Here is a 27301-nt window from a genome sequence, read left to right on the forward strand (position 1 = left end):
GCGGTAACAAGCAATGAAGCTGATGACTACCTGCTAACTACCCAGGACATATTAAGGTTGGTGATGAAGTCCAGTTTGACACTTGATATTTAACTGCTTGTTCAGAATCATCTTAATATCCATGTTAAAGATTATACACTACAAACAGGAAGAGCGACGGCAGGAAGATGTTGTGAGAACGGATCGATATCACCTCCCATGTCCTTCATAAGCAACATGGAGCTCAAGACTTTTGCTCCGAAAATAACTTTGCGTGTGTGTAGTGAGTCTGTGCGGCCTCCGCCGCCTTAACCTCTATGGGGCCTGTGAGTCTGAGGTTTGGTCGGCCAGCTGGGCCTGGCTACACTGGGATCGTGTTACCCAGAGCTCTGTCTGGGCTGCCGCTGCTTTCCCAGCTCTCCTAGCACTTCGCTTCTCGCATTCCTGCGTGCGAAGGTGCGGAGGGGGGTCGACTGCCAAGCCCCAACCTCAGCTCGAGTTTAGAATCACTGATGGGCTCCACATATGTGCTCCTCACAAATCAAAACACTGCTGTTACTGTGGCGAATATTGTCTATAATCTACATTTAATCTCTACTGGTAGTGTTACAACAGAATGCATAATAGAACCAAATTTATATAACTACCTAATATGCCTACTTCCAGAAAAACATATTTTTATGTTGTTGAATTAATGAGTCCATCAGCTGCCGCAGGGTTATTTGAGTTTCTGCGACACATTTCTATTATATTGCTCAATGTACGTAAACACATACTGACATAAAAAGAAAAGAGTTGTAAAGTAATACTGAACGTGACGTACAGACGGCAGCCGTTGCTGTGGTAAACAAACAGACATGAGGATTTGCATGAACACTGCACTAAACAGCTGATGCAGACGTTCTGACTGTGTAGACTGTAAATACAGATGGCCGACTGGTGTCTAATTCCTCCCACTATCCAAAAATGAAGCCAGAAATATCCTGGATACTTCTTATGCATTTGGAGCAACACCTTGCACAAAAGCGTTCGGGGGACGTAGCCGCCGTAGCAAGGTCGTGCAGATCCACGCGTCGTACCAATCATAAGTCAGTCTCACCTGTCAATCAAGACGTTTCACCCCGTTTTTATAGCGTCAAATAACTAATTAAAACCAAACTATGTGGAGAATTAACACTTGAACATCAATGTGATGAGAAGTGAATCTGTGAGGATGCAGCTTTTAATGAAGATATTTGTTGTAGTATTATTAGAGGTGACACTGGACTCGCTCCAGGCAGTTACCTGGTGAGACCCCTCAACTGCCTCTTCAAATATCTCTCCTCTCATAACAGACTTAAAAGTGTGACGACAAGAACAACCGGATTCCAGAATAGTACACGTGTCAAACGTGTCCATTAAACACTCCATACATACAGTAGATTTAGAATAGATGGTCACTAAGTAGGTTTTTGATTTAAAAAAAACAAAACTATATTTATTTCATACTCTGCATTTTGTTTTTGCGTATTTTTTTCTTCAATCTTGAATCATGACTACATGAAATAAAGTGTCAGTCCTAAATCCAGTCTGATTGCACGTGTCACACGTCTTCACAAACCTTTCAGAGACACGGTGATGCTGCTGGGGCCTCGGGACATGCAGCGAGAGGGTTGCGTTTCAGGGGCGTCTCCTCCGAGCACCCTCTTGATGTGGCCCATACTGTAGCTGTAAATGGAGTCGGTGGAGAGGCCCAGGCTGGAGGTGGGATCAACTTTGGCTATGTACACCTGGAAGGAAAAGGGCAGAAAAGAGAACAGAATAAAACTGTAGAACCGGAATGTTGTTAAGAATTAATATAAATTCACAATAAAACACAACATCATGACAAATGTGACGTTTCAGAGCTTTAATAGGTCTCCCAGGAGAAACATGGTCTGTGCACGAGGGTTACAAGCTCCTGCTCCTGAGCCCTTTGGGTTTATTAGGTCCCATATACACTGGGAAATGAATCAGCAACTCACTGGAGCCTTGTAAATAAAATTCTTTACGGTCACGGTAAATCTAAATACTTTTTAAACTATCTTTGTCCGTTTTATTACAACCTCACCACTGCCCAGTTGTTGGACATGCTAAAATTAACGTGACAGCTGAAACACAAATGTGATCAAGCTTGATACACACTGTACATTCAGTTCCTGGTCAGATCTCACTGAACCGAGTGGTCGGAGGCAGTGTCTCACCTTGAAAGCCTGACTGACGGCCGAGTCCAGCATGGTCCAGTCCATCCTGCCGTTCACCCGGACGGTGCCCACGAAGAAATCCTGTTGTTTCACCTCCTGTTGGTACAGAAATGGGGATAAAGATGTTTGTAATCATGTTTATTATAAGTGTGATGAAAGTGAGGAAGTACAAGACTTACATCTTTGAAGACGTGCAGGTCCGCAACACAAACCACCACCCGGACACGGTGATCGTCCCTCTGCGAGGAAAGGCTGAGGGACTCTGCAGTGTGGACGTCTAAACAGGAGAAAACCAAAGAGGATTTGTAGGAAATCTAACATTTATAATAAAAGCTTAATTTTCAAATGATGTGATTGTCACGCACTAAATAGAACAGATTAATAACTGGTATTAGAAAAATGGTTAAAATGCAACCCAATGTCTGTTTTTACTAATCTCTATAAACAGATTCTGGGTGTTAAGATAGAATCTGTAGGCGAGGGACAACATTTTCGGGCCAGAAGATAGAAACTTTAAATATCTACATACATTTACCTGTTGTCCTGTGTGTGTAAGTACCATTTACCACAGTGTCTTCATCTTTACCAAACTGGTAAAAACAATGCAAGTCTACATTTTCAGGGATTTAACTTTACCTGAGCCCCCTTCACTCAGCCCTCTGCTGAAGCTTTTTGGCATTTGCAAGGCCACCGACTGTCGCGGCGAGGAACCTTCCAGCGTGGCGAGACCTGAGGACTGGGAGACGGAGCTGGAGGGTCCGGGGGACGGACAGGGGGACGAAGTACCCGTCTTCAGGTGGTCGTTCTCAGCCTTCAGGTTCTCCACTGTCTTCTACAGACCAAATCACAACTGTTACAGCAGTGTTCACACATCACCTTACCATCTCTATCAAATGATTAAAAACAATTACAGCAATAAAGGCAATAAATGATGAGTTTTACATATAATCCATCATGAAATCTAAATTTGTAAATACATTACAGGAACAATCAATTTTGCCCACAGTAGAGTATTCAAATGTTGGCTTCCTTTTCAGCACAGTACCACGTTTTGTGAGAAAAATCTAATAATCTAAAAATAAAAATATTGCAAAAGGAAGCTATGACACTTGCCTGCATGCCGTTCATGGCCTCCTGCAGCTGCTCCAGCTGATGAGCAGAGCTCAGAGCTTCCAGGCGGATGTCTGTCAGTTTTAGCTCCTTCTGCCACAGCTCTGTACGCAGCCCTGTCACGACCTTGTCATCCGCCTCCTCATCACCTCCTTCACACAGTCTGCACACATTCAGTTCACACCAGAACACATTAGAGATCTGCGGAGGCAGCGTGGAGCAGCAGACTGACAGACGAAAAATAATACATTTCAAGAGTTTTCAGTTCAAAAAATGAACACAGAAGTCATTTACTGACAATAACACCAGATGACACATGGTAAACTCCTGTTCTATCAAGTTTTTAAAAAAATCACTGCAGTTAAAGGTTTACCCGGATGATGATGCAGAGGTCGAGGATCTTATTGTGGCTGAGGGATCGTCACTGATATGGTGGACCTTGGGGGAGGAAGGTGCAGAGGACTCTGGGGTGGCGATCTCCTCGATGTCGGCATACGGCCCCGACGGCTTGGAACCCGCCTTCTTACTGAAGGCCTTGTTGAAGGAGCTGCGCAACTGCTCAGAGAAGAGTGAGGTTACAATGAGGAATATAGCTGAAGATTGTAACACACAAGAATTGGTGTTGAGCTGCTTCTGTCAGATGAGCCTTTTTTTTGCATCTGAGACAAGTCATCAACATTTGTTTCCTTTCTGAATCACCTTGTATTATTAAATTTCTTCAGACACGTTGTTCTATTGTTTCTTTATGTAACCACTTAGTTTTAAACATTTTCAAAGTAGGTATTATTGAGGCAATAACTTGGTTTAATATTTAACTTTTAAAGCACACGTGCACGAGATGTGTGAATGAAATGAGAGCCACAAAACAAAACGATGAAAACCATCTCAATGTAAAAGTTACTTCAACAGAAAGACTCATCTTCATTGAACCACTTACATGAAGGTTAAATGACGTGCTGGTTAAATCAATACACGGTTCATGTTTGATGAATTCAGAGCACATCACAAAGTAAGTTGATGAATCACATTTAAAAAGACACGTATGACAGAAAGTGTTCCACAAGTATGACTCATAAAGTGCTAGCTGGAGACGGGGGGAGAGGGGATGGGGGGGGTGGTGATGGTGGGACTAACAGCTTTATTTGCTGGAGCAACATCACTCACCTCAAAGACCTAAAATAAAAAAGCAGGGCAGCATGAAGGAAAGACCAGAGTCATACTTAATAACAGATCGGGAACAAGATAGGAGGAGAATCACACATGTGCGCATGCAGGAGCACAAAGTAGGACAGCAGCTGACTGAAGGTTTCACATCAAATGCCTCCGCTGAGCTACACTGCTCACAGAGAAGGTCAGAAAACATCTCAGCTACACGCTACGTATAAACACTTTAGTACTTAAATTTCACTTTAGTACTTAAATTTCATACCTTTATAAAGAGGAAAGTGTGTCATGATGGATTTCCCTGCACATATTGATCATGTGAGTAGTTTAACCTTGGTAACGTAGTTCTAATCAAGACGATTACTACATTAGATTAACTCTTGATTAATCGTTGATTAATTTGTTGATCAAATACAAATGGATTGCCATGAAAATCTGATCAAACATGAACAAACTCTGCAAAACCTGCAAAACAAATACCCACCGGTATTTGTTGTACTTTGCGATAAGTCCTTTTTACAAGGATACACAGGCCCATAAAGTGTGTGATATGGTGATAATAATCAAGATAAAAGCATCATTATAAGTTGATGTCATTAATTATCACAACAGACGTCAGATGATTATTTCCTTAATGTTTAAAGACCGATTGTTTCTCCTCAGTGAAGGTTGTGGTTTTATGAGCAGAGAAAACTTGATAAACAGATCTGATCAAATGTTATCCCCCTCACTGTGTTCACACAATATATAAGCAACATATCTATATAAGTTGAAATGTTTTATTGCTATTGATGATGTTGTGAATATTATTATTGATGTGTTTAATCGTCCAGCCCTAATATAAAACCCAACAAGGAGAATTACTCGAAAATTGGTTCCACCACTTTCATCCCTTTCTGTGATGCTCTGAAGAGAAAAACATGTGATTCCTCAACCGCTGCAAATTGTTGGTCAAATGTATGTGTTCTAGCATTTGTGAGACGTTTTGCAGAACACAATTTGCTGACTCCTGCTGTGGTAAACCCCGAATCCTCTGGCGCGCCAAACAACAAACCAATAGTCTAACCAAACTCTTATATATAAGTGTTTCTAATCAGTGTGACCACCACTTGTGCGTCTGGCCGTGAGTCCTCACCCAGCTCTTCTTCTTCTTCTTCTTGGCCTCCTGCTCTTTCAGACTCCCCATGCTGGAGTGGCTGGTGGTGCTGGTCAGGCTGGAGATGCTCTCTGACGAGTTCTGCCGATTGATCACCAGCTCTGAAAACAAGAGCAAATTGAATATTGGGAGGAAGGTTTTTGAAATTTCCAATCACACCCTTCCTCCTCAGCATGTCATGTACCTTTGGGCGTGATGTCTGCATCACTGAGAGCCCCATGAAGGATTTCTTGGGCCTCTGTGTTTTGAGTCTTCAGAATGTCGATGGTCTCCTTCAGCTCAGTGAGCTCCGAGTCCTGAAGAGCAGAAACATCGATATGACCTCCTGTCAGCTCGTAGAAGGGTAACTGAACCAAGATGCTTCTGAGGTGGGGATTTGTGGTAGGACTATCTGCGCTCGGATGGGGCTGGCTGGTCGGGCTGAGAGGCTGGTGACAACACGGAAGTTATCACACCTTGCAAACCTTTGACCTCAACAAATATACACTGAATTGCTATAGATCTTAAAACAATGTTAAAATATGGTCAAATAAACTGAATTGTAAACTGGCCGAATAACAATAATAAAACTGTTATGCTATGATGACAAGCAAAAAAGATGACTGGAGAGGAGAGGAGAAAAGAGAGGAGAGATGACTGGTGAGGAGAAGAGAGGAGAAAAGAGAGGAGAGATGACTGGAGAAGAGAGGAAAGGAGAAAAGAGAGGAGGGATGACTGGGGAGGAGAGAGGAGAAGAGTGCAGAGGAGAGGAGGAGAGGAGGAGAGGAGAGATGACTGCAGAAGAGAGGAAAGGAGAAAAGAGAGGAGGGATGACTGGGGAGGAGAGAGGAGAAGAGTGCAGAGGAGAGGAGGAGAGGAGAGATGACTGGAGAGGGGAGGAAAGGAGAAAAGATGACTGAAGAGAAGGTTAGTGAAGGATCAATCAAAACCAATTTGTTAAACCTTTTGCCTAAACAACTGTACTTGTCTTCATAGATCTATAGCAATGCATATATTTCTGTTCATGGTTTAAAAAATAATACAATAAAATACTAAACATTGTGGGCCCTAATGTGTTATATAATTTGATATACTTATGTAATTGTATTTTTGAAAATATAAAAATGAATATATAAAGTTATATAAAATACACATTACCAAGCACACATTAGAATTACTATACAGTATTAAACATTGTTTAAATGTGTGTTAATGAGTTGTGAGATTTTGCCCCCCCCCCCCTCCCCAATGTTCACTTCAAGTGTTCTGGACTCTTTTTCTAATGTATTTATTTAACATATAAAAGGAAACAGTCATGGATGTAACAGGCAGCACATCAACCATTAGCATCATGATATCGGAGAGATACCTTTTGGTCCGAGGAGACCGACAGGGTCTCCAGGCGCGCCGTCATCAGCGCCAGGCTCTGCTCGAATGCTGCCACCAGATTGGCCTTTAAGGGAAAAGAGACAGGCGGTGAGAAAGAGACAGATAGGGGTGTTCGAGAGAGGAAACAGGTATGAGTCACCGGCTGAATAAAAATCACTCTGCAGTCTCGCACTCAAGAGCACATCACACAAATGGCTTGTCTCCGTCTGCGGGGAGGAGAGGGAGGGGATGGAGTGGCGGACAGCTGTGGATGATGTCAGAGATGAAAGAGGAGGTTAGGGTAATGGTGGTGAAGGAGGGGCAGCGTGGTACAGTCAGACAAGCCTCTTTAACCTCCTGCAGCATGTTTGACCTTTAGACTAAGATGCCATCGCTGACGATGATGGCGTGTGTTTTTTTTAGGTTTTTGGTTCAGTGTCTTCTTTTTACCTTTGCATGCTTATCGGTTTGTGTGTTAATTTGTTCGTGAGCAAGTTTACACCCCCACAAAACTGAAGTGTGTTTGGAGACTCATATTTATGAGTGTGTGCAATTTGGTGCACATCTCGAGAATGTAAATGTGGTTTCATTAGGAGACTGTTGGGCCTTGGGAGAGTTGTGTGCTCTACTGAGTCTCCTTTTAATTTGGTTTCATATCTCTTTATGTCTTCTTTTATTTTGGTAATTTAATGAAAACCTGTTGTGTGGTTGACCTGGGTGTCTTCACCTCTTTTTAATACATTTAAATGTACTCTATCATATTTATCTAAAAAATAGAACAAAAAATGTTCATCTGCATTTTCTTGATTGTCTTTGTTTAGTGTTTTATGCCTAAGAAACATTGTAAGACTTTTGGCATGAAGACCAGACAAAACAAGAAATTTGAAGTTGTGTTATGTTGAGTATTTTGACTGTGTTATGACATTTTACAGGCCAAATAAATAACAGACAGAATAGAGGACAGATTACTGGTTAATGAGAATAATCATTCGCTCTCGCCCTCGTCAACATGCTTCAAGGTAGGCGTCGAGGCTCGACTGTAGCACACTGTCAGCCTCAGCAGAGATGTGTGACAGCAACTCGTCAGCCTGACGTCCAATCAGAATCACGAGGGAAGCAACAGAAAGCGCTCTGAAGGGCAGCAGTCCAACAAACCTGGCCAAGCTGCTTCACCCAGCATCCAGAGGTGCGGGTCAGCGGGAGGGGGCGCGGGGGGACAGCAGCGAGTCCAGTAGTCAATACGGCCACGAGGGTAAAAGAGAGGGACAGGGGCGTTAGGCGTGTGATAAAGCTTCTCATTAAAAACATTCAAAAATACACACACACATGAAGATAGACTTCATTAATGTGTTCAAAACACACACAGGTTAGTTGGAAGTTAGGCAAAGGCAATGAGTAAAATGTGCGGCACGATGAGAGAAATAGAAAAAGGAGGAGAAGATAGAAATAAAGGGTTAAAAGTGAAATTAAGAGTTAAGGTTAAATGAGTATCCATCAAATTATCAGGGATAAAGGATTTTAGTAAAAGTGGCCAGAGGTGACAGGCAGCGAGACGACAGGAAGCACGGCATGTTTGCTGCGACACTCGAGATGATGGATCCTAAATAATTTGCGAAGTCATGGAATCTTCAGCACTTGTACATAAGCAGCTGGACTTGCTCGTGTGTTTCTTGAAGACGTTTTATGACTCATCAAAAAGGCGTCTTCAGTTCTCACAATTTCCAGAAACACCAGCGAGTCCAGTTGCCTGTGTGGACGTGCACAACTCCTGAAGTTACCAAGAACACCTTGGCCTTTCCTCCTTCCTTCCAAATGTCCCCTGACGTTAAATACTGACTCTAAGGACATTTAATTTACATTTTGGATTCATACCACTCTGATAAAAAGTGCGTCCAAGTCACTTAAAAAAAAAAAAAAAGTCCTACTTACATTGGCAGAGAGCTGCATTGTCAAGTTGGCAACCTTTTCCTGGGAGGACTCCAGCTCGCGCCTCAGCTTCCGGATTTGCTGCAGACAAACTTACAAAGTGAGTCTGAGCAGTATGAGCATTCAAATCATATTAAACAGGAGCTTGAGATGCTGGAAATGTTAACATGGGTTTTAATGGTGATAATGTGATAGTGGAATGTGTTACATGTGTTGTTTGGTCAAATAAAATAAAACAAAACACACAAATATACAAACAACAAACTATGGAAGGTATCGCTCCTTATTAAAAAAGAGGAATAATTCAAAAACAAGGTAAACACATTCCAAACCAAATCAAAATGTTACGATCATGGGATGTTGATGGATTTTTCCTCATGCGCTGAGAATTTTTACGAGGTCTGAAAATGACTTCATTAAATGTTAGCGGCTGGCGCTGAAGGACAAAGAATATGAGACGTAAAACAGAAGGAACTGAGTTATGAGCTCCGGAGATAAAGATCGGTGGTCACAGCGCTGATAACATCATGTGATGGATGGACCTGGTTCGACAGGAAATGACTGACAGATGAAGCAGAGGAAAAGCAGAGTGGGTGAAAGAGCTGTGGCACGTTGGCCTTACCTCCCCTTGTATCCTCTCCTCATTCTAATGAAGGCATGGTAAACAATGAAGAGAGTTCATTTTAGTACTTTTACTACTTACCCACTGTGAGACGGACAATACTGAAGTTTCATAGAGATGACAAGAGTGAAATACAAGCTTGAAATAGGTAATATAAACGTATTTGGTAACCAACTGGAGACTGAAGATAAATTCATTTAATAACATATTAGCTGTAGTGGACACATTTTCAAATAGAAGGCAACAGGGCATAAAACATAATGGAAAGTGGCAATAAGAAATCTCTGAGCAGATTGGAAACTGAGATTGGGGCCTGAGAAATGACCATGACAACAATAACAACAGTAATAAGAACAAAGACAATAAGATTAAATAAAGTTTCTTCTTACCGAGGAATAGTTGGATGAAGCATTGGATGCCAAAGACAGTACAGAGCCATGTACTGTAAGAAAGTTAAGATAAACATTGATATCATGATATGATTTCTAATAACGATTTAAAGAAGTTCCTTTTTAAGAACAACACACAATGTAAACACAACTTTGGTATATTATCAACTTTGTGTTAGAAAAATAAGTTATAAATATTTACGTCATTCAATTTCTAAGTTGCTGGTGGGTGGTTTGTTGTGATGGCTACATGTGAATCACAGATTAGGTCATTGAGTAACTCCCTTTTAATCTAAAACGATGACACACAGACTCCTCTCCACTTAAAATAAATTATATTCTGATGTTTGGCTTGTGTGCCCAGCTTTATTTCATGTGAGGCCATGTTGGGCGACTCCCCTGCAGGGAGGCCACTTGAGGAAGGCTCACCATCATCCCCCGGTTCACGGAAAGACCCCGACCGCATCATGCTTTTTGGCCGGTCAGCCAGCGACAGACTGCTGCCCAGGGGGGAGGTTCCGAAGAGATCACCGGCTGAGTCACCGGGGGGGCCGATGCTGTTCGAGCGCGAGATCCTCGGAGAGCCGCTGGAAATTGGGGCAACTACCAACAAAAGAGACACATTTGGTAAGATGGAGACACATTTTTAAACTGGAGGATGCAGCGCTGCAGAGAAACACACACAGAAGTCTTACACCTAGGTGTGGCAGCCTCATTCTGATGACTCTGCGAAAGGCAACTCCTTGGTTCCACAACAGTCAAAGAGCTAAATATAGACTGACTTGACCCCCCCCCCCTACTGCCTCGATCTCCTGCATAATTCAGACTTTAAGTTAAGTCCAGTTACAGGATTATCATCTTCACAGGGTTGTATCTGATATTAAACTATTTGGTCACCACTTCACCACTTGGATATGACAGATTGTTGTGTCAACATTTATAAACTACAGAAAAGTTATCTGGATGCCCCCCCCCCCCCCGAGTGTGAACTCAATACCTCTCTGCTGGGTAATTATCTACGATAAGACGGATGGCTTATCAAAGATCTCAGGTCTCATTAGTTTCAGAGCTCGAGTGTTTTTAGAACTTGGCAGCCAGAGTGAAGAAGCAGGCAGACTCACCCACGTTGGTGAGAGGAGCCTTGCCGGATGAGGGGTGGAGCAAGCGGGTGGGAGAGGGCAGCTGGGGGGGGCTGTCACTCTCCGTCATGCCAGCTATGGTGTGGGAGTGGCGCCTGCCCGGTTTGCTTCCATCACTGTCCGACAGGCTTGAGCCGTAGCGTCTGAGAGAAGAGAGGTGACTTTGACTTAAAACCATTGAAGACACATCACGGTGGGAGATATTAGAAATCTGAATTGTTCGGACGTACTCTAAGCCTTTCTTCGGCAAGGTGTTCCTGTCCGCTTGCAAGCTGTAAAAATGAAAAATGAAAAAAAGTGTTAAAATCATGTTGATTTGTCATAAGACCTGCACAAATCTCAAGGCTTTTTAATCCTTCCTGTAAATCTAGTCCATGTGGCGCACTGGGCACTTTCATACACACTGCGTGGGCACCCTTCTTTGGCAGGAAATCATTTGGGCCATCTTGACGAACTCAGTCCTTCAGTGGCTACAAACCTTCATCCTCTAAACGACAGCTCAGACTTTCTGTTCCCAGAACAGGCACATAAAATATGGGTGGATGTCTGTGAACTGCCAAGAAGATTAAAGCTTGATGCTGAAACACTGGCTGTTGTCCATTGACGTGAGGATGACAGATCCAAGGTTCATTTATTTATGTTTTTAATGTATTTTTTTTTTAATTCTGGGGGATTAAGATTAAGAGTTCCTGGACAAAGTGGACTCTTCTTCTTGAGTTGCTTGATTGTGCAACAAAAAATAATAAACTCTGAATTACAAAAAAAGAAAATGTCTCCTGTGCGGCTCGAGTGATTTAGAACTTGTTAGGTTCCAAAGTGGTTCTGACTCTGTCATTGCAGTCGTAAGTGCTCTCTACATATTGTGTGGTAATGCAGTAAACCAAGAGTAATTGCATTGTAATTGATGGGATTATTGGGGCATTAATTGTGCTAATTTGCTATCGCTCAAATCTGTGGCATTCACCATGTTTACACGTCATTTACACACTTTTCTGAAGATAGAAGCGTTCTCTGACGTGTAGTGTTACGTGAAATTTAGGATAACAATACAAATGTGTTCTTGCATTAGGCCCAAAATGCTTATTTGTGATCTTACCACATATAAAAAGTACAATAAAACAAGAAATGACAGAATCACATTTTCTTTCTTCCAAGACTTGCCTATCAGTGAGGTTGAGGGACGTTCTGCTCCCGGCCCCCCAGGTTCCCGTGGTCCTCTCCTGCTTATCGTGCCTCTCGGCTGTGAGAAACCTCGCACTGCAGGGGACACTCATCGTCAGGGGCAGGGACTCCATGCTGCGGTGCATCAGCTTGGGATAGAGCAGTGGGGATCCGCTCAGGCTCAGGCTGTCACTGGTGTAGGAGCTGGGGGAATCGATGTGGAGGATGGGCGCTGGGCTCGGGGTGAGGCGGCCGGCGGTGTGGGAACCAGCCAAGTCCTGAAGCTTGGAGTACGGGGGGACTTTGGGTGGGAGGTCATGAATGGTCACGCAGGAGTCAAGGCTGTTCGAGTTAACCTTGTCCAGGTGAGCCAGGCTGGGGGGGCGACCCAGAGTTTTCGTGTGCAGCATTCTAGGAAAACAGACAGAAGAGACAAGATGTCAAAAACAGAAACTAAGGTGATGTCCTGGGTAATGATGTTCAAAACAAAATCATCACTTGACTCAAGCATGTGTATGATGTGTATTATTCATTTCTTTTTTTGTTCTTTCACCCAAATCCCCAAAATCTTATTTTCTAACATCTACTCCTACATGCTGAGGCAGCTAGTTGTGTTTGTATTTGACATCTGAATCCAAGATGTCTGCCTGGAAATTAAACAGCAACATTAACAATATTTTGGACTGTTTCTTTAGAAAGTAGATCCAGAAAAATACAGACAGTGAGTTCACTGGATTGTTTAGACTAACTGTCTGTGGGAAGACAAATCGCTGTTGAATATTTTAGAAGTAAAAACTTCCCACAAGCCAAGACACCACAAGAGGTCAGTGAGAAAATGTGCATTTTTTGTGATTCAGGTGGAATGGCCCTTTAAAGCAGAATGTAAATGAGAGACCTTGGTGTGGTGGGTGAAGACAGCTCAGGGTATCTGCCGCTGCTGGTCCGTCTCAGGCCGTGCAGTTTGACAGTGGACTCCCCTGCCGTCCCAGACCGAGTGTCGTCTCCCTTCAGGGAGCCGCAGTCCATGTCTGCGCCCACAGCCTTCGCCTTGGCCCTCTCCTTCTCCTTCTCTCGGTCTGTCTGGTTCACCGGGCCTGTGCTGGTTCGAGTCGACATCTTACTGCCGCAGCTACTCAGCTCTTTGAGCCTGGGGCCTGCGGAGGCCATGGGCACAGGCTTCAGGCTCAACAGGCCGGGGTCAATGGTGCCGCTGACAGGCCGACCTGACGGGCGACCAATCACACTAAACGTGCTCGATTTGGCCGGTCGAGGCAGGCTGCGGTATTGAATGCTGTTTCGGGCAATTGGCCCCGGGAAGTTCTGCTCGCTGCTGGCATCAAAACTGTTCTTCCGACCTGTTGGTATCCCTCCTCCCACAGGCTTCATAGGGATGCCAGAGGACTTGGGGATTTTCCCCACGGTAGCAGAGCCACTGGAGATGGTGGTGCCCCCTGCTGTCATAACAGTGGCGGTGCCAGTGGCTATCGGTGGCTTCTTATACCCAAAGGACGCTCCAGCAGAGGGTTTAACTAAACCTGACGGAGGCTTGCGGTGCTCTCCGTGGTGATCCCGGCCAGCGTCGGAGCGAGACCGTTGCAGACCAGCAGTTTTAATGGACATCTTGGATTTGTCGAGTGGCCTCTCACTTTTAGGTGCTGCATAAAGAAAGAACAAAGCTGCCTGGTTAAGTAACAACATTACGGCAATTTTATTTACAATTTCAATGAGGATAAGCTGCATCAAGCTGCTTTCATGTGTTAAGAGCATTTAAAAAACTCCAAGACACCTTTGTTATTATTATTTGCATATTAAGCAAACAAAGAGTATCAGCTGTGACAAGCATATAAACAAATAATAAACGTATACAAGTTATAATAAAAACGTCTGTATTGGCTAAAAAGTCTGGTGCTTGCAAGTAAAAAAAAGTGTAACCTCACTTTAAAAGCTAATAGTTAGAGATGTAAAATGATATAAATTGGTTTTGAAGTGATGACGTCAGCAACTCGCCAACCAAATATGTCTGCCAACTTTCCAAGTTGTTGTTTTGATTTGACGTTGTGTTCCCACGAATTTTCTCAGTCACAAACAATTTTTTCTGATTATTCTTAGGCCACATGAATGCATCATTAGGTTCTCAATAAATTATATTGAATGCATAGACTGAAATAGCTAATCAGCAGTCATACATCATTTCTCTCAAAAAGTAAGAGCTGGATAAGACATTACAAGATGAGAGAAAGAGGGTAAATTATGTTGGTTTTTTTTACTATTAAAGTTAAAAAAGTAAAATAAAGCAACACATCTGACGTCTTATGTGAATCTGTTAACTTGGCATTTGCCTAAAAAAAATCCATCCACTAAGTACGTTTTTTCCCTTTATCCTGCTGCCAAAATACATAGAATCAGAAATAATTATATAATCACTTGTTTTTAAAGCTGAAATTAAGCAAAATGAAGGTCAAGAAAAATGTTGATATTGGATCTCAATTTAAACCCCTTTATTTAATCAAGGACTGTTTTCTTGAGGATTAGAGGACATAAAAATAAATGTAGTTGATGTAGACAGCAGACACAGTGTCTCTGTACAGTCACTGGCTTTTGCAGGCCTCGGAAGAAACATGGCTTTGGGCCATGCTGGGTTTTTTTCCACAATAAAATGGTTTTTCATGGTGAATTTTTTTCATCAGTATACTGCAGCGTGTTACAAATCAAAACCTGGCTTGAGCTTAGGGGTTCACTTCTCTATTCATCTTGACACCAAGCAGACATCCGGTTTGGCTGCTCTACAAACAGACTCTGTTTTATGTTTGGATTCGTTACACAAAGACATAATGGATGACATAGATTCCATAGATAAAACAAGTTAACAGTGGCAGTGATCCACCAGGAATTTGAATATGAGAGGAACATCAGACAAAAAGACAGAGAAATAAACATGCAGATGAAAAGTGACAACATGTTATCATGAGATCTCACCTGCGACTTTGAGCATGATCTGCGATGTGTGGGTGATGGGGGAGGTGACGCCCACAGGGGGATTACGACCCTTCCTGAAACTCCCTGGTTGACCCAAACTCTGCGGCTTCTTCAGTTCCCCTTTACTCCCCTGATCTTCACTGAGGCTTGGAGGCTTCTTCCTCCACTTGCTCGGGGCCTCTGTCTTGAGACTCCCCGTTTCATAGCTGCAGCTCTCCAGCTTGTGGATGGTTTTGCCATCCTCGCTGAACCAAGACAGTCCGCTTTCCACCATGGAGCGCTTCTCTGCATCAGTGCGGAGCTGCACAGAGAGGAGAGGGGGGGGTAACCTTCAGTTATGGTCCGTGTTATCTGTGGAATTGGCTGTGCTCTGTAATCTTTGTTTCATCTGAGCTGCATTCCAGTGGGAAGGAGTAAGATAGATATACCCAGAGCGGATTCAAGAAAAACACAGACAAAGGAAAGAAAGCAATAAAATGAAAACAAAACCAAAAAAGTTTATTGATTCAAAACTTTCAGAGATAAATCAGCTTGTTGGGGGATAAAACTGAAAATTTTAAAATAGAGTAAAAGTCAAGCCTATATATTTTTTAATGTGTTTCTGTGCAGAAGACACAATAAAAGAAGGCTGCACTACAAGAGAAAGACCCTGTGGTGCATTGAAGAGGTAGCATCGGGGACAAAACTGGACATGCTGCTTCTTGGCACAATATGAATGTGATCCAGAGCGACAGATGGCTCATTGAGTCCCACTAATGTTCATTTCTTCCCAGTGAGCAATCTGCCTGTAATAACCTGGGAGCAAGGTAGGAGCCACTACCACTGTTGAAAAAGTGAATCTAAAATAAATGTTAAGATCTCCTCCAGACAAGTTTTACAATGTCTTGTGGTTTCTTCACATAGAAAGTTCAGTCGCCAAGTTAAAAGTCAAAATTTATAATTACATCTACTTTTTCTTCCTCATTAAAAAAAACAATCTATAACTAGAGTCTCCACCCTGCGGTTGTATGCGTCTGCCAGTGCAGTTTTAATCGACATGTTTTTTTCCCCCGAACTCATGAGGTCACGGTGACCTTTGACCTCTGAAATCTGACCAGTTCATCTTTGAGTCCAAATGACAACTGATCAGATTTTTAAGAAATCTCCTAAAGGCACTTGAGATATTATGTTAAAGGTAAAAACGTGTTTTGTGAGGACAACGTGACCTTGAAATTGTATCCCTCAAATCCAATCAGTTTATCTGAAATTCCCTCTAAGTGTTTATAAGACCGAAAATGTGATTTGTAAGATCCCAGTGACTTTGACCTTTGACCTTCAACCACCAAGTTCTAATCAGTTCATCCTTGAGTCCAACTGAACATTTGTACCAAATTTTAAGAAATTCCCATGAGGCGTTATTGAGATGTTGTGTTCACAAGGGTTGGAATGGACAAACAACCCAAAAACAAAATACTTCCTGCCACTGGGTGTCGCCCTCGTGGAACCATAAATAATAAACTATTGTTCTTTTAGAGTAAATCTACTGAACCCAAGATGTCTCCTACTTCCGTTTTCAGTGTTTGTGCAGTGGATGTTTTGCACTGTGACAGATTGTGTGTGTCTGTCGTTCCAGCGTAATGACAGAGGTGAGGTCTGTGGCTTCTTCCTGTGGCCCTTTGTCAACTCACATTTAACACACAGTACAATGCAGATCACTTTCTTTAGCTACCGCTTTTTCCAAACAAAACAAGGCGAAGGAAAAGGAAACGTCACCACACGGTCGTTGGAGCGACAGTATTTCAGCTCACCATGACCGAAGAGTTGCGTCTGGAGCCCAGGGGCGTGGTCGGGAGGGAGTTGAGAGAGGAGCTGGCGTTGAACTCCTCTGAACTGAGGTTGTCCGAACCATCGCCGTCGCTGAGGCCGCTGCTTATGGAGCTGCTCTCGTCCCAGCTGAAACCATACATGGATGACAAGTTAGCAAAACAAATTCAAATAATTGACAACCAGGTGAATGTGCAGTAGGTAAAGCTGCAGAAATGTGTTGGGAGGGATGAAATAAAGCTGGCTGCAGCAGTGATACGTCCATCTGTCTGCAATAAGTTGTCTATGGAGGAGGCCACGTGCTCAAACAAGCAGGTAATTCCAACATGGCTGCAGCTGCTTTGATTTGGTTCAACTCATACATCAGAGCTCCAGGACATATGGCGAACAAACCCTTCAGGAGTGGACACTTCAGTTTGACTGAGATAAACCATAAGTCATTTATCAGCCAACTGTCTACATCATAACAGCTGATGAGAAAAAAAAAGTAATTTGAACTTGTGACCATTTGTCTGAACATCCTGTTTGAATCATTAATGAGCTGCATTATGGGAGGAAGAAGATTTATTTTTCTTTGTGTATTTTCTCGAGCCGTAACGATTTATCGATTGGCCAATAAAAGTGTCCGATATGAGCCTATAACAGATACATTGGTATATATGAAAACTTTTATTTCACAGAATAAACAATGCAGAAAAGATGCATTTATGTTTGCATTATTTAATAAAACGTTTTCTTCATTCAAGTTCTATAGACCCAACCTCTTGCCCAATAAACTGTAAAATATAAAGCCTTTGTCATAAACGTTTGATAAGGATGTCTAAGGAATCATTGCCAATTACTCTTATATATCAGTATCCGCCCCCAAACATCTATATAAGTAGGATTCAAGTTTTTTCACATTTTCATCTAAGATTGTTTCGAGAATACTACCTCAATGTAGCCATGTTTAAACAAAGTCAAACGACGGCCACCTTTAACTGTAGCTTCAAGAGAATCTTTACAGGATGTGCAGATAAATCATGACGAGTAAAAAAGTATGTGTTCTGACAGTTCGGGGGTTTAGAAAGCAGTCTGCTGGTCTCTAAAGACGCAGAGAAATCAGAGTGACAGGCTCCCTGACCCTTCCATCCACCCTGAATCGCCCGACATCGCCTTGAAACAGATGCTGCAATGAGCGGCCTGTTGAAGAAGCAAAGCAGGGACGGATAGTCCTGGCACAGTGGAAACAAAACTGGTCAATGGGGCATCAGATATCTACTTGCACTCATACTGAAAGATAATTAGAATGCAGACTTGGAGCTGCAGCCTCTAAGTCAACCGAAACATTACAGTTCGCAGTCCAAGGGGAGTTTGCAATGAAACAGTAAAACATTTTTATGCGCTTTAGAAGAGCAATAATGCCTCGTTGGGTCTAAAAATTATATCTCCTGTGAGATAAATGCACGTCCAGTTTGGGTTTTGTGTAACTATGCTCCCCCATCATTTCTTCTGGCAACCACGGGTGGTAATCAAATTTGTGTTGGCGCATAAAAACACAGCACAGTGGAAAAAGGTACATTAATAAGACCCTTTAAATGCAAAGTCGCTGCTTGAGCTGGATCAGTTCTTTTTCCCCCTTTTCCTCACTTTCCCCCGCTGAAATGAAAATGCTCTTTGTGGCTGTGCAGGCTGTAATTAGCAGAGGCACGGAACACGGAGCTACACAGAAAAATACAGGGAGACAAAAATGGCCCCGTCCACATTCAGAACTGGATTTAATCACACGGCTGGATTTGAGTTGTAGTCGCGTATACGCTGACACTTCATGCTGGCTTTGAAAACTCTGATATATTAAAGATTTGCGGCCACAGATACATGAGCTCAGTGGGAAAGTTTGACATGAGAAGGGGGAAAAAGAAAAAACCTAAAATAAATGTTTGATTTTAAATGTTTTTTTTATATATTCTCACATACCATCAATAAGGAGAATAAGTTTTGATTTACATTGAGTGCAGATGTTCGTGGTATGTTTGAACAATACCACCTCTGTCAGGAGCCACGGAGCGGCCATGAATAAACCCCACAGGGATGTCAGCGCGAGAGGAGGCAGGAGGGCCTGCGGGCTGTCGGCGTTACGAGCCAAACTGTCAGCTCTCGGGGGGGAAATCCAGACAGCGAGAGGGTGGGAGCGCACCAGCAAAGTGCATTCTTCATGCATAGGGTGGCAATTAAAAATTTTGTTTTCAGTGGCATTACTCCAACGTCTCTCTGATTTGTGCGTCCACGGTGTTATTTGAGTTGGGCTGCAGTGAAAATGTTGTGATTTAAGAAGAATCTGGGGATGATTGGTGGGGTGGAGCAGGTCGGAGACGTTGCAATCAGCATCAGTGAAAACACACACACACACGCACACACACGCACACACACACAAGCTGGCTGCCACTATGGCAAGAATCACTGCATTGTTGTTTTTACAGATATAATCCTCGTATTCTATTTGATTTACTTATTGAATCATCAACTTACTTACTTTAGTAGAATTGTTTGCACTTTAATACGCAACTTTTTACCTCTGTTTTTTACTTACTCTTGCATTTCATTATTGTATCTTCATTTTAGCTTTATCCCTTTCACATCTTCTTTGGCATTCTATCATTATCCTTTTCTCATCTCTTTTAGGATTTCATTATTTTACTTTTCAAGTCTTCATGACCACTCAAAGAGTTTTACCTTTCACACAGTGAATCTATGTGCAACACTTTTCTCTATCACTGAACAGTCGTCAGTGTCGGGGTCAGTATGCAGCCCAAAGACACTTCGGAGCCGGGGATCGAACCACCAACCGTCTGGCTATAGTGGACGCTCTACTTCCTGAGCCACAGCTCTTTATCATTTAAGTATTTTGCATGGAAAGTCCTACAAATCTGTCGGTATGATTTGTGGGAGACACAGCAAAGATGGAGCAAGCGGAAGAATAAAGACAAGTTGAAACCAGATCAGTATTAATCTATAAAAGCAGATTTAATAATGTCTGAGTGCACAGGAAGGATTCAGTATGATGTTCACTTCTGGCTCTGGGTTTACTCTCTGTGTATCAGGACCATAAAGACAAGGCTCCTGCACAGTCATGTCTATGGCTGATTGAATGGTGGAGACATCCACTATTATACAGATCCATAAAATCTGTCAGCACAGATATATAGATTATATATATTATCCAGTTTTAGTTCCAAATCAGTGTCAACCAGGGTGTCGACATATAAATCTCATTCAACTTCATCAGCGTCATGTCATTATTCAAACACATTACAATAACCCGAATTAATCTATTTATCCTTAATGAATCTGCCAGTGTTACTTGACTTAAAAGTAAATACTTAAAACAACTCCACTGTAAAATCAAAGTATTACAGTGTAATGTCGTTATTCAAACACTGAAAACACAGTGAATGAAGCCGAATTAATAGTCTATCTATAATTAATTAGTAGGCTAGTGTTACTTTACTATAATTTGAAAAGAGACAAAACTCCACTGTAAAATCAGAGAATTAACTAATTAATTAAGTGTAACGTCGTTATTAAAACACCAAAAATGTTGTCAAGCAAGCCGAATTAATCTTCTACTTACGTTTATCTAATCGGCTAACGTTACTTTACTATAACGTTAAAAACCAGGCGTTGATAGAGAAATAGAGGATAAATGTATTACTCGCCGCCATTAACCGTCGGATCCGTTAGAAAAAGCCGCTGAATCATATCAACCCGCAGCTGTAAAACATCCTCGTTACCTTGACGTGAAGAGCAAAGTCCTTCTGGCTGCTGACGCCTTCACCGGGAAAACACGGCCGCTCATTAGAGAGAGAACTTAACTTCCCCGGATCCTCAGTGAGCGGACATTTAAATTCACATCCTCCGCTGCCAGAGACCGAGACCCTCAGTGCTTTCACCCGGAGAGCAGGGAGAGGCAGCCGGCCACTGGGCAGACAACACGCCCCTCCCGTGACAGCAGAGGGAAGAAAGGGGGAAGAGGAAGAAGAGGAAGAGGAAGAAGGAGAAGAAGAAGAGGATGAAGAGGAAGAGGAAGAAGGAGAAAAAGAAGAAGAAGAAGAACATCAAGAGGAAGAGGAAGATGAAGAAGATGAAGATTAAGAATGAGATCAAGAGGAAGAAGAAGAAGAAGAAGAAGAAGAAGAAGAAGAAGAAGAAGAAAATGAAGAAGATGAAAATGAAGAAGAAGAAGAAGATTTAGATGAAGATCAAGAGGAAGAGGAAGAATATGAAGAGGTAGATGAATAAGAAGAAGAGGAAGAGGAAGATGAAAATGGTTGAGAACGGCCCCGCGGTTGTCAGAAGGGTCAAATCAGGTCCTTAAGTAGTCAACTTTTCCACTTCAGCCAAAAGCTCTGGGCAGATATTAACGGATATTACGACCAACTTTCTTCCAGGTTGTTTGGCAGTGTCTCTTTCTCTTCTTGTTGTTTTTAAGTATGAGTCACTAAAACTCACCGGATCCAATGTAAACAGTGTTGGGTCCATCTCAAGCTGAACAAACGCCGTGAAATAAATCTCTGAGATTAAAATAGCCTTGGCCGTTTGTCAAGTAAGGATTTTTTAGGTCATTTTCAAGGATTTAAACTTTAAGAAGACACATTTAAAAGCTCATAAAAAGACCTTTCAAGCATGAGACTTCCTTTTATGTTTAAGAGATGATGACCATAATTGATGTCCCTAAAAATAAAAAAAACCTGCTCTTTCTTCACACATTGCCTTCTGTGGCCGAGCTGGAAAAACTCAGCTTAAGGTAAAGTCTGAATCACTGCAAGGGCAACCACGAAACCACACATGACACGAGGACCTCCAGTGAGGCATGAGTAGCCTTGGAAAACCTCCCTCCCCTTCTCATTAGCAGTGGAACAGATCCCACGGTGATGATCTCACCAGAGCCTCTGCTCTGTAAACTAACCACTCCAGGAGGTAAAAGCCTCCCTGGGCCAAAAGAGATCCCACACACCCAGCACACGTCTTCCATCACAGTCAGCTCAGGGTGAGTCGAGCTGGAATTATTTTTTAGGTTCAAAACGTAGGAAGAAAAGATCGTACATAACCTAATCCTCGTTTCATTTTACAGGAGCCATTCCCAAAAAAGTCAAAAATACTGAAATCTAGAAGGGTTCTCTTACCTCTGCCAAGGCCCAACAGTCCACTTCTTATGAAACCACGTTTAAATTCAATTCATTGGACTTGTTTTTAAATCAAGATCAATGAATTATTCTCTGAGAAATCAACTGAAATGTTGAAAATCGTAATGTTAAAGAAAAAACCTGTTCCCTCCAACAAGTTTCGTGACTATCTGTCAAGTAGTTTTTGCATAATTCTGCTTTCAAACAAACAAACCAGAAAGGAGATTCCATACCTCCGCTCAGGACCAACCTAACCAACCTACACCAAATTGCACACACTCATAGATATCAGTTACCTTATGGGTCTTCATTTTTTCCATCAAGGTCCATGCAACAGTGAAAATGTCCAAAAACAAACAAAGAAAAAGAATCCCTATCCCGCAATGGATCCACCTTCTAATCCGGATCTGCACTAAAACGTACCGGGTTCTTTACTGAACCAGATCACTCCACCAAGTTTTGTGGAAATCTGTCCAGTAGTTCTTTCATACTCTTGTTTACAAACAAACCAAGTATAGCATGGCACTTAGTGGAGTGGAAAGCTCGGCCGAGGCCCAACAGAACCCTGAAATTCGATCAAGCTGAACCAAATTTCACACAATCAGAGGAATCAGTTTCCTGAACATGTTTTTTCCATCACGACCCATGAATTATTCACTGGAAAATCAACAAAAATGTGGAAAAATGCTCATTAGGACCCAAACCGCATCCTTTCCACTAAGTTCAGTGGTAATCTGTTGAGGTTTTCTTTTTTTGTTGTGTGTGTATTCTTCCTTGCAATTACAAACATACAAACAAACGGACAGGGGTTAAAACCACCTCCTTGGCAGAGGCAACAACAAAAGCACTTTTGAACAGTACAAACTTATTTTCTTCTCTGTGGTGTTTCGGCCTCACAGTTTTCTCTCGGCTTTTCCACATCAAGCCACATTTTGTAATACAAACGCAGAGTCAGCTTCAATGGAATTTTAGATGAGTGTGGTTTTTACTTTTTGTGAAAAATCAAACAGCTGTTTTGCAGTTGGTGTGTGTACGAGATTCGCACACAAACAAATTCTTCCAACGTCTCTTTAACAGACTGAGACAATGGTTTGATACAGGCTTGTTGTGTCTGCCTCTAGTTTTCTCTTCTGATCAAAATCCGAGAAGGAGCTTTGCTTCTTTCTTTTTTTTGCTCACAGACATTTCTGCTTTAACACCACCTGGCTACTTCCAAACTGTATTTTTTTCTGGACGCTCATTCATCTGCCAATAGAGATGACTGAAGTAAACAGTTTACAGTACAAAAGGAAAGGAACCCTGTTTTTCACGTGTCCTGTTTATCTCGGCCGAGTCGCGGAGCTGCCAAACACACTTTTGTCTAAAAAAGGCTTGAAGTCATGTTTGTGCTGTATAGTCACAGCTGTTCCACACCGATAACCACAAGGCTTGTGTCAGAAACATCCCAAGTATGTTTGCTCAGGTCATTGACTTGTGTGACCATGCATCACCAGGTCTCAGTATTTACACAGTGGAAAAACAGTGATTTGAGCCCATCAGGGTGGAGTTAAAACACCATGAGGACCTTCACTGTGTTTACTGAGGGCACCAGACAGGAAATCATTTTCATGATCTGACCTTTACTGTTGTGCCCCCCCACCCCCCCGGTGCTGTAAACTATGATGCAATACACGAGTCTAAAATTTATTTAAAATATATATTGTAGGAAATAAGTAGACATGAAATCTCAAGTTCTCTTAAGGTCCTTTAAAAATATATGTTTTCGAATTTGTTTGTGCAAAAGCCCAAGACAAGAGTCAATTTTCAACAGAGAGCAGGATGAAAACATGTTTTTTTATAAATCGTGAGACCTAAAGTATGTTGCTATGTGAACAATGAGGTTTTACGTTTGACTGTTGACAATCTCTTAACATGAAACATGAACATAAACTGGGATGTGCGTGTATGGGGAGCAATGTTGTGTAAAAAAAAAAAAAAGAAAAGAAAAGCTTTCGTCAAACTGTTGCCACAAAGTTTGGGGCATGTTACTGTATTTTCTGAGAATCACTGCAGCATTAGGATTTATCTTGATTGGATCAGAGAGGCTTAGTTTGCACTGTGAAAACAGCCTGAGGTCAGAAGAAGAAGAAGAAGAAGTAGAAGAAGAAGAAGAAGAAAAAGTTGGGGGGAACCACAATAGCTTTTAATGCTAAAGTTTCCAATATCAGTCATAAAATATGAATTCAGTATCCAAATCCAAAAGTGTAAATCTTACAGGAGGTTAAAATAAGGTGGTGAATCTGGATTTGATCTGTGCTGCTGTTTCTATGTGGTGTCATGACATCAGATATCCAGCAGGAGGCTCTGTGAGTTAAAGTTGGGTCTCTACATGCTCTGGAAGAAAATGGTACTTTTCAACCCCATTGATACTCAGAAGGAGACATTCCTCCACTTTAGTTCAGTGGAACAGGAACTGTTTCAGAAAACCAGCATCACAGGGGAAAAAAAAAACCCTGTTCGGTGATTTATGTCTGTTTATTATTATTCATTCAAAAATGATCCAGAGAATCCAGAGAAGCTTTGTGTGTGTGAGCACGTCTCTGATCTTCTCCATGCACAGTGTCACTGTTCCGTGCACGAACACACCCAGGTGAATAGGACTGGGGAGTTAAATCATTCTAGTAAACAGCTCTAAGATGCATCAGCGGCCGTGCCTGGGACCGACCGACCCATCCATCTCCGCAAGGGCCCGGGAAATGGACTCGTCGTCTGTTTATCGAAGTGGAAAAAATAAATGCACATGCAGTCTCCTTCGACCTCAGACAGAAAAATACCCCCCCAACGCAGATGTAGCCCAAAAAACAGCTGATGCAAAAATTCCTCCTGAGACCAACAGTCAGACACATTTACAGCGCGATAGTCTGGAATATTGTGCTGTTCTTGCATAATGGTGTATTATTTCGTCTTTTTTTCACCTCAGCTCCCCTCAGCCAGATTCATAACTTGATTGATATTGGACTTAAATATTGGATTTTGAACCGTTTCGCTGTCTGAGTCGTGCAGTTTCAGATAACGCAGAGTTGAAGCAGAGCCAAGTTCAACTCAAAGCAACAACTAATCGGAAAAACACAGACCAGCGCAGTCACACTTTAAGCAGATAATCTGACATTCCTGTACCAACTCCAACAAACACAGATATGAAAGGGTAACGCTGGATTAAGCAGGTTCCATATGATTTATATTTTAAAACATAACATTGTGGGGAAAAAAAACTGCAGCTGTGTCATATTTTCCACCCGGGGCTGAGTATTATACACTGGTGGAATCCAGACTGCACAACCTGGTGACCACACGCAGACATGATACAGGCATGATTCACAAACCCTGGGGTGCAGCTGTAATGGTCCATTATTCATGTGGCGGAGGATGCAAGTGGAGGTGGGGGCAGGTTTGGTGTGGAGGGGGTGGGTGACGGTGAGGTAACGCGTGGATCTAGTATTTTCCTCCGACCTTTGTTGGGGAGGGAGAGCTCCATGTTGACCCCAGATGTGCTACAGCTGATGACCTTGGGGGTCTGTGTGTAACAGTAACTCACAGCTGGATCTAGGGGAGGAACTTTTTATTATTGCTCAGTTTTCGACCGCGTTGAAATGTCAGCTCCAAGGAAACATAAAAAAAATAGAGAATGTTACTAATATGAGCACATATCTCCGCAAAGACCCAACAGTCCCAACATTTAAATTCACAAAACAAGATTTTTTATTGTGATTTCCATCAAGTTTTGTGGTTAACTGTGTAGCAACTGTTGCGTAACCCTGCTAACAATCAAACAAACTAGAATGCCCCTCCATAGAGTGCATACCTCTGTCAAGTTCCCTAAAATTCAATGAAGCAACACCAAATTTAACAAAGTCATAGATATCAGTTTCCTAAATATATCGTTTTCATCAAGATCTATGAATGAGTCCCTGGGTAATAAACAAAAATGTTGAAAAATCTCGCAATATTAAACAAAGTAAATAGAAAGAATTCCTGGATCCTTCCTCTGAACTGAGACCGCATCAGAATTGATTTGATTCTTCTTTGGGTCATGGAGCTACCCCTCCCCACAAAGTGTTTTTGGGAAGTTTTTGTGTAAACCTGCTAAAAATCTCACAAACAGACAAAGAAAGACAAAAACATAATCTTCTCGTCTGAGGTAATAATGTGTGTCCCCTCCCGTGAGTGTGCATAGAATTCAGAGGCCAGAAAAACCACATCCCCTTCTAACTGAGCCACAGCCCATAAAGGACAGAGCCCAGGTCTCAGTAAAGTGGACCAGGGCGGCCACAGCCCGGTTCCTGTACAGATGAGTATAAGTGGGTCAGAACGCGTGTGGGGTTTCATCAGTCATGGTCGCTCCCAGTGACTGAACGAAGGTCTAACACAGGCAGGAAGAGGAAATTAAACCGAGACAGCCAGAGGCACAGATCCAAGATCAGATGACTGCACCAAACCATTTCTGTGTCGTTTGTCGATAAGCACAGTTTCCATGATAGAGGCTGTAAAGTATTCCAATATTTGTATTTTTAAATCATGCACACGTCCATACTGTACACGCTGAGCACTTTAACACATCCACTCACTAAAAAGCTTTGTTGTTGTTACCATGGAAATGACATTGCCTGAAGAGAAAACTAAGCTAATGTAGGGAAAGAGAGCAATGCAGTGCTCGTGAGGACAGTAAAGAGATTTCAGGAAAGAATTGGTTGATCATCATTTTCCACAAGCAGAGCTACTGTTAATCTGGGAAATAACAAGACACAAATGGAAATTAAAAACAATAGCTTGTCAGGCAGACGGTTCACCCCCACAATGACAATTACACAACGATGTAATTAGGTGGTTAGCATGCCGGCTTCACACCAGTCTCTCTCTGCGTCAATCCATCAGTGTCACTCTGTCCCCCTCTCATTCTCTATTTGTTTTATTTCTATGTTTTCTGAGCGAGCAATGTACACACACACACACACACACACACACACACACACACACACACACACACACACACACACACACACACACACACACACACACACACACACACAGAGGTTCAAAAGCTATCCCACTGACACACAAGGCAGCCCATCACTGGGTCAGTGGAAGCCGGTTGCCATGGCAGCACAT

At 42.4% G+C, this 27301-nt stretch overlaps 1 protein-coding gene across 18 annotated transcripts in view; it reads right to left on the minus strand.

Annotated features, from left to right (window-relative positions):
* The window catches only part of nav1b (neuron navigator 1b), a 73639-nt gene that overhangs the window by 5475 nt on the left and 40863 nt on the right, over positions 1–27301 (minus strand). For 4 of the 18 annotated variants that reach the window (XM_034584482.1, XM_034584483.1, XM_034584481.1 and 1 more), the window contains 21 exons: positions 16979–17123; positions 15192–15492; positions 13111–13870; positions 12216–12626; positions 11285–11326; positions 11037–11197; positions 10345–10518; positions 9916–9968; positions 9527–9550; positions 8908–8985; positions 8134–8142; positions 6980–7063; positions 5816–6059; positions 5611–5732; positions 4476–4484; positions 3685–3866; positions 3315–3474; positions 2838–3033; positions 2381–2478; positions 2202–2300; positions 1580–1748 (listed from right to left, as the gene is read on the minus strand). In XM_034584482.1, coding sequence (XP_034440373.1) covers positions 1580–1748; positions 2202–2300; positions 2381–2478; positions 2838–3033; positions 3315–3474; positions 3685–3866; positions 4476–4484; positions 5611–5732; positions 5816–6059; positions 6980–7063; positions 8134–8142; positions 8908–8985; positions 9527–9550; positions 9916–9968; positions 10345–10518; positions 11037–11197; positions 11285–11326; positions 12216–12626; positions 13111–13870; positions 15192–15492; positions 16979–17123 — 3521 coding nt within the window. Of the gene's footprint in view, positions 1–1579; positions 1749–2201; positions 2301–2380; positions 2479–2837; positions 3034–3314; positions 3475–3684; positions 3867–4475; positions 4485–5610; positions 5733–5815; positions 6060–6979; positions 7064–8133; positions 8143–8907; positions 8986–9526; positions 9551–9915; positions 9969–10344; positions 10519–11036; positions 11198–11284; positions 11327–12215; positions 12627–13110; positions 13871–15191; positions 15493–16978; positions 17124–20764; positions 20944–27301 lie in introns of those variants that run through there. The other 14 variants (XM_034584496.1, XM_034584499.1, XM_034584498.1 and 11 more) reach the window with 13 other exon arrangements.

This window comes from Hippoglossus hippoglossus, chromosome 5 (genome assembly GCF_009819705.1).
Source record: "Hippoglossus hippoglossus isolate fHipHip1 chromosome 5, fHipHip1.pri, whole genome shotgun sequence".
Classification (NCBI taxonomy): Eukaryota; Metazoa; Chordata; class Actinopteri; order Pleuronectiformes; family Pleuronectidae; genus Hippoglossus; species Hippoglossus hippoglossus.